This window comes from Falco biarmicus, chromosome 6, assembly GCF_023638135.1.
Source record: "Falco biarmicus isolate bFalBia1 chromosome 6, bFalBia1.pri, whole genome shotgun sequence".
NCBI lineage: Eukaryota > Metazoa > Chordata > Aves > Falconiformes > Falconidae > Falco > Falco biarmicus.
Genome location: NC_079293.1, coordinates 47411708 through 47419148, shown reverse-complemented (window position 1 = coordinate 47419148; position 7441 = coordinate 47411708). Strand labels below are relative to the sequence as shown.

Sequence of the window (7441 nt, the reverse complement as noted above, 5' to 3'; positions counted from 1 at the left end):
CTTTGGCCCTCATGTCTCCTCCTGACAGCAGGAGAAGGAGAAGGTTTCCACCCTCTGTGTGTGGCTTCAGGGGTGGTGGGGACATCCTGTCTGTTCCGATGAGCCTTCTCTGCCGCACTGCCTGCCATCACAACCTCACCCCCCATGCTTCCTCAGCCCAGAGCAGCGTGGTCTTGCAGCGTGGTGCTTGAAAGGAGCCAGACGTTACCCCTGCCTCCTCCTCTGCCTTTGCACCAGGGACTCAACCATGCCATGTCTGCTCCACCTGCCAAGGGTACAGTAGTGCGTCACTTCTCACCCTCTCCAGCCCTCCAGGCACCAGGCAGGAATGGGTCTGAGTCTGCTTCTGTGTGCCTTTGATAAATGACTGCTGGACAAACATCCGCAGCAGATGGGGCAGATGCTGTTCCTGCTAATTTTGCAAAATGCTTCCCGTGCTCTACCAGTATGAGCTTCTCCTTGCTAATGTTAAACTCCCAGCAGTTTTTTCCAGTTGGGAACATAATTCTTCTGTATCTGATCAAACTGACTGATGGGGTGCGTTCAAGAAAAATCTTCCTTCTTGTGTACCCTTTGGGCAGGGAAATGAGGACTGGGTAAAATCATCTCTCTGTTTCTGTATAAAAAAATGCTGCCATTTGACTTCAAGTTTCTTTTTAAGCATTGATATGGGTGAGTATTGTAATTTTACACAGATCACTTCTTGTGCACTCGGTTTACCTGAGAGTCAGATAGTTTCATAGTCAGGTAAAGGGACCTGAGGTAGGCCCAAATAAATTTATAATCCAATTTCTATTTACTATAAAATATATTTATAATAAATCTAGATTTTGCAAAACAGGTTTGCGATCCTCTTCTAAAACATGCTACCTTGGTACAAGGTGCAGTGGAGGAAATTATTTCTGTGCAGTGATTTGAGAATCACCTAATAAAATCACCTGGTGGATTAAAAATGTCAATGTATGGCAATTCAGATCCTATTTCTGCACTCCTGAAGGAAAAAAACTCCAAAGCCTTGGTATAGTTTAGAGGATCTTGCTTCAAGTTAAAACTTCAGAAGACCTTTCCTTTTACTGCTTAGCTCAGTTCAGCACAGTGTCGTCAGTGTACATACATACACACGTCTTTATATGTAGACATAACTTATACATCTGTATCAGCAAGCAGTGGCGACTTTTACTTCACTAGGAACTTTGTGTAGGTTGTTTTAAAGCTGAATGGATTAAAAAAAAAGGGACAATACAAGTACAGGATCCAGTACAGCTCTGTCCTTAGGAAATAAGTAGTGCCGGAACCTTATCATGGGGAAAAAGTAATAGATCTACAAGAAATCTGATAGAGCCATTGATATATGTAGGTCCTCCTAACTTAACTTTGGTTGCTGATAAACCAGCCATACCCCTCTTTATTCATTATGTGTTGTACTATGGCCAACTACAGATACACATAAAATTAAATAAATTTAGCAAAATCATTACAATCACTTTGCATCTGTCTCTTTATTTAACTATTTATTTCTTACTCCTTTGTACCTAGAAATATTTCAGGGCATAGAAAACTTTCCATTCACTGGAGCTAGCAGTTTATTTTTATTTTCTATAGATATTTCAATTATTTAGAGAGGAAATAATATACTGGATAAAGAAAAATAGGGTGTTTCTCACCACTGTGAGATTATTGACCTTTGAGTGGTGAGGAGACAGAAATACAGAGATGAAATGATTTGATCCAGGTCACCAAGGGAAGTGGTGCAACCACTGGGGCCAGAATTCATACCTTTCTGATGTTTCCTTTTCTTAGGAACCACTATTTCATTTAAGGCAAGATTTTTTTATATACTTTGCCTGATCTGAAATGACTATTTTTGTTTTACTGAAGGGAAAATTTAATTGCTTTATCAAAATCTTTCTGAATTCATAAGAGCATTACATGGAATGACAGTACACCTTAGTCAGTCTGTTCTCTCTAGGGCACAGGGAAGGCATGGCCAGGACATTGTTTTTCCAAAGTAAATGCTCAAGCCAGGAAGACCTCCAGGCTATCCTCCTTACCCCATTCAGCTGAAAAAGACTCTCTTTGCATACATTGTATTCAAAAAAGGACCAGGCAGACCTATTTCTCTCAACAGGCATCACCTGTTGAGATACACTATCATGTGTAGAGGATACCCATCACTAACAATTCCAGTATCAAGGTGAGAAGTAGGATGTTGATTCTTATGCAACAACAGTTTCCCATTAGTGTGAATTTTTTTAATTATACGCTTATAGAACCAAACCCAGTTCTGAATTGACTCAGTCTGACTCAGTTAATTTACCTGTTGCAATTTCCAAATGAACTTCAAATACTCACTGACCTTACCAGGAAGCTCTCAATTCTAGTTAGGTAGGGTAAAATTCTCTTGCTATTGTGCAGAATGCCCTGGTAACTTCTGTGGACCATGTGTATGATTAAGGTAGTGCTTGGAAAATCATATGTAAATCCTAATTTTTTTATAGTGACAGTAGTAGTGATGGACTCTGAAGCATTATGAGTAACAAAAGGTCAGGGAATGACTTTTCCCTAATGATCACCTGTGGATTGCAAATAGAGACAAACAGTGCATTGTCTACCCATACCCTGGCTTTTGTTCCTGATACTTTAAATTTGGAAATTTTCACAGCTTTCAACAGTGAATATTAAAAAAATAAATCTCTAAGCCTTTAATGAATGATGTACTGAAATACAGCAAAACTTTCTTAGACAATGTTTTGCCAAACAGCATAAACAACCCTTCCACTCAAAAGATATAAATTGCAATACGCTGAGCCCTCCAAAAAATTTGAAACAGTAAGAAAAAAACCTTTTTGTGGCCCTGAACAAAACCCACACTTTTTAAACTTGGTATGTGACCTTTGGCTAAACGCTTGTTTATTCATCCCTCTAGAGATGTGTAGCAGCATTTACCTCTCTTAGCGAAAGAGGCTTAAAACTCAAACCTGCACCCCCGCAGGCTGGGAGCTCTGCAGCTGTGCAGAGCTGCTGCTGCCTGTGCAAATCTGCACTATGGGAAAGGACCTGCTGCATAGCTCTGGTAGCCGGTAATAAGTCTGGTAATAGGCAGACTGCGATGCAGTGGTCAGGGGACACAAGCAGCCATGTGATGTGTAGTGATAACCTGGTCCAAACCCACTAAACTCTAAACTGTTCAATGAATTTTGATGTGTTCTCTCTGTACCAGCAGGTTTTGCTGCTAAATCAACCATTGTCTGTCATCCTGATGCCAGTCCAAATTTGAATACAATCTTTGTCATACACTTCAGTTACTTTGTCAAGAATTATGATTGGCTACCTGCCACATGTGACTCAGATCCAAGCTGGTAACCTGGTAGCACACAGATTTGGTAGCGAAAACCGTGGCCCAAGAAGCAGGGTCAATCAGACTGCATTTAGATAGAATGGTAAATCCAGTGTTAAGACAGACTAGGGCCAGCATAGCTGCTGAAATGATGCCAAACCTTTCCAGTGATTCAAATACACTTTTTTTTTTTTAAAGGATAATTTATTCCAGCAGACTTTTTGCTATAAAGAATCACCTGCCTTCCTTCTGCTGACCAGCTGCCAGGATAGAAACCTGAAGTTAACAAACACTGCGCAGCTTCCTCTGCCAACTTGACAGGGGTGTGGCTGTGGGTTTATGACTATTTTGTAAGTCCTTGCTGTGGGGTGATAGGAGAGGGCATGGTGCCGTGCCCATGACTGTGAAACTGTGATCCTGGTCCACACTGTGCTGTGTGCTGACAGACTGCCCATAACAAATGAAAAAGTGTTCTTCCGTAGAACTGGCAGTCTTGTTCTTGCCACAGCAATGAACTCCACACAAGGCTGCAAGCAGGGAAAAGGAACTGACATCTTTCCTAATACTCCATACTGGCACAAAACTCATAAACTAACCCACAGAGCATCTGAAGACATGCAAAGGGGCAGTGTTACTTTTTGACTTGACATTCCTGAAAATCAGACAGAGATTTGTTTTTTTTTTAATTTCTTTTGGCAATGAGTATTTTTTTCTAACAAAACCACCTTATTCTATGAATAGAACTTCTAATTGCATCATGCCAGTTGACAACTAGTTAATCTCGTCTCAAATAAAGACAAGATTGGGATGATGCAATCATGAGAAAAACCTACTAAAAGAACAGTTACAATCTGGGCTTGAAAAGAGCAGTACAGGTAAGCAAAGTGGCTATAAATCCCTTTGAGAAAACCCCATTTCATTTGTCCAAAGCAGGCTGTAAAGCAGCTGGTGTTGGGGGACATCATGTAACAAAAGAACAGTGACCGCAATATCACCCTGCTTAAAAAAGAAATAGATTTGTCATTTTGAAAATTAAGAAAAATACTAAGAATGAATAATGGATTTATTAGATTGGCAATCTGCTTAGCAAGTGAGCAGCTCTACGTGCCTTACAAAACATGGTGCTCATTTTATCCAAATCAGACTGAAGGACTGGCCCAAGATGTGTGACAGAGAAGGATGACAGCAGGTGAGTGCTCTAAACACCAACCGCGAGAGACATTTGCTTTCCTGCCTGAAACCTTGGGAAGTAGTTAAGACAGAAGCACTGTTACATTAACCCTTGTGAAACCATTAGCAGGGCACATAACAAGGCCCATCTGTTTACCGAGGCCCCTGAGAGGGGGCAGAGCTGCTGTTCTGTTGTTCTTTAAGCATGGGTCACACATGATTCAATGGGGAATCAGGAAACCTTTGGTGGTTGCACCAGTATTAAAGCCATGGTGAACTGCATTTTAATCTTTCAAATAGGCAGAGACGTTAACTGACCGACTTAATATCTCACAAACTAAAAAGCAAATACATAAATAAGCTAGAACATATTGACTTTATAATCAAGAACTAAAAATACTACTTCAACCACTATGTAACAAAAAGAATGAACGCATTACTAATTTTTAGGTATACATGCAAAAAGACCATTTTTAACTACTAATTCCTGAAACTAGAACTCGTGAAGTATTTCTTTTTGACTCTGTGGCAGGGGTCTGCAGCAGTGTGTACAAGAAGACAGCTGTTCGTGCCGTGTTGGGAAAGCTGGGCACTGCTCAGCTGGGTGCTGCACAGCCACGCACAGAACTGACAGCCCCTGTCCCAAAGAGCCTACATTTCAAGTACACGACTAGGGGTAACAGATGGATAAAGGTGGGAGATGATGAAAACAGTGGGATACTGGTCAGTCTGAAATCCCAGCTGTTTACCTGCTCTTCAATATCGCCAAGTTAAAATTTCACAGTTGTGTTGTCACAACAGAGTTCGCTCTGCTTTTCCTCCCTGAGGAAGAGAAGCAGTGAGACTTTTGTGGGTGTTACAGAAGGACTTTGGGCTGGAATTTGCTGCTGAACCAGATTCCCTAAGTGATGCACACCATAAAGATACCTGGTTTCTCCATGCCTCCTTGCTGCTTTGTTAATGGCAAAGTGGTTGTAGGCTGAGTTATATGTTTGGTAGCAAGGAACGGTGGAGGCTGGTACACTGGGCACACAGTTTTGGAGGTTAGCACTCTACACTCTGTGTAGAGGCTGACACACTCACTGAAGGTTTACATGGGCTTCAGGAGGTGGCCAGGACACAAGCGACACGTTTCCTCCAAGGAAGGCAAGCCTGAGGGACAGCTGATGGCTTAATGTAACTCCTAAGCAGGAGCAGCAAAACAGAAGTAATCTATTATGGTGAAATGGCCTCCACACCCAAGGACGCTTTTAAGTGCCAGATTCAGAAATTAAAACCCCAAATGGCAATACTGGGACAAGCGCGGTTGAAGTCAGTCTGGAGTTGCTGCTAAAATAGCCATGGGGCCGTGACTCACACAAAGCCACCACTGAAGCAGGGTGAAGAGCCCGGCCGCTGCTCCACCCCATGGGCTGGTCGCCATTCCCGGGGCAGGATGCCGGGCAGCTCCTCGTGCTGGATGGCCACCGCTCCTTCCCTTTCCTCACCGCGGCACCCCCAGGCACGGCCACCTCAGCGGTGGGCCTTCCCTCCTTGGGCTCGTGAAAACCCCCAGACTCCAAAATACGCTCTTTTTTTAAAAAAAAAATAATTGCATTTTATCACCGAGTTTAAATTAAGCAATGTTAGTATGGCAGTAGGGGTGATGTGATTAGCAGCAGTTCCCGTTTATAGTAATAATTACTGTTTCTGTTCACTCGCTCTCTGCCTGGATTCTCTACGTTTTCCAGGCCAGCCTTCACACCTAGTGCTAAAACTGTGCCTTGCTTTAAAAAAGCGCGACATTTGTGTCCCCGTAGGGTCCCAAGAGCCCTGGCTTTCAGACACGACACGCTCAGGGGGTCTCGCAGAGCGGCCTCCGCTGCCGTGCCGCTTCAGCGCGTCCTTTGTGCCCGGATCTCTGCCCTGCCAAGCCGAAGCTGGACGCGGCTTGCAGACAGCAACGACATTACATTGTTAGGTGACGTGTCGGGGTGCTCCATGCTTTGGGACTTTGCTACTTTGTGGGCCGCCGGTCCGCGGGGCGCGCGGGCAGAGCGTGAAAGGTGACAGGCGTTTAAAAGCGCTGTCCCCACGCACCTTCCCTTTCCCGGGAGGAGCCGCAGCGGCCCGGGAAGTGTCTCCTCAGCGCTCTCCCAAGCGCAGGCCCGGGCGCGGCCGTTACGGCCGGTCCCGCCCCGCGGCGGGGCTGCGCGCGCTCCGGCCCGGCCCGGCGGGGGACAGCACCTGGGGGCGGAGCGGCAGCGGGGCGGGCCCGGCCGCGGCCGGCGGGAGGAGCCAGCCCGGGGAGGGGGCGGCCCGGAGCGGCGCTGCCGGGATGGGAGCTTGAGAAGGAGCCAGTCCGCGTCCGGGGGAGCGCGGCGGTGGTCTTCTGCGGGGGCTGGTGCTGGCGGGGTTGAGCCCGCCATGGAGCCGGTGACCAGGTGGAGCCCGAAGCAAGTGGTGGACTGGACTAAGGGTGAGAGAGCACCGGTCGGGCGGGTTTGCGCCGCCGGGCTGCGGGGAGTGCCCCAGCGGCTGCTCCCCGGAGCCGGGCTGCCCGGCGGCGTGGCCGCATGGCCCGCGGGGCCTTCGCCGGTGCCGGCCCTGGCCGGCTGAGCCCCGGGGCTGCCCCGCCGCGCTGCGCGGGAGCTGGCGGCTCGCCGCTGCCCCTTGCCTCCCTTCCGCGCCGGCTGGCGCACTTGTGCCCGCTTCGCGCGGTGGGCTGCGGCGTTTGGGAAGCGGGGAGAGGGGGAGGTGGGTTTTGCACCGAGCTGCGTGAGGGTGCCTGGCTGGGGGTACGTTATACGCGATGGGGTCTCTCCGGGGCTCGCTCCCCTTCTTCTGTGGTGGTGCTGGCCAGTCTGCACTGAGATAGTAACTGTTCTCCTTCAGGCAGGTATGTAAGTTAACTTCCAGCTTCTCAAGCAAAACCCGCGCGCTGGCCGAAAAACT

The 7441-nt window shown here is 46.8% G+C and overlaps 1 protein-coding gene across 5 annotated transcripts in view; it reads left to right on the top strand.

Annotated features, from left to right (window-relative positions):
- Positions 1-6799: 6799 nt before the first annotated feature.
- Positions 6800-7441, top strand: part of CNKSR3 (CNKSR family member 3) — a 59053-nt gene continuing 58411 nt past the window's right edge. For 2 of the 5 annotated variants that reach the window (XM_056342690.1, XM_056342688.1), the window contains exon 1: positions 6801-6965. In XM_056342690.1, coding sequence (XP_056198665.1) covers positions 6914-6965 — 52 coding nt within the window. In that variant the 5' untranslated portion in view covers positions 6801-6913. Of the gene's footprint in view, positions 6966-7441 lie in introns of all 5 variants that reach the window. The other 3 variants (XM_056342687.1, XM_056342691.1, XM_056342689.1) reach the window with 3 other exon arrangements.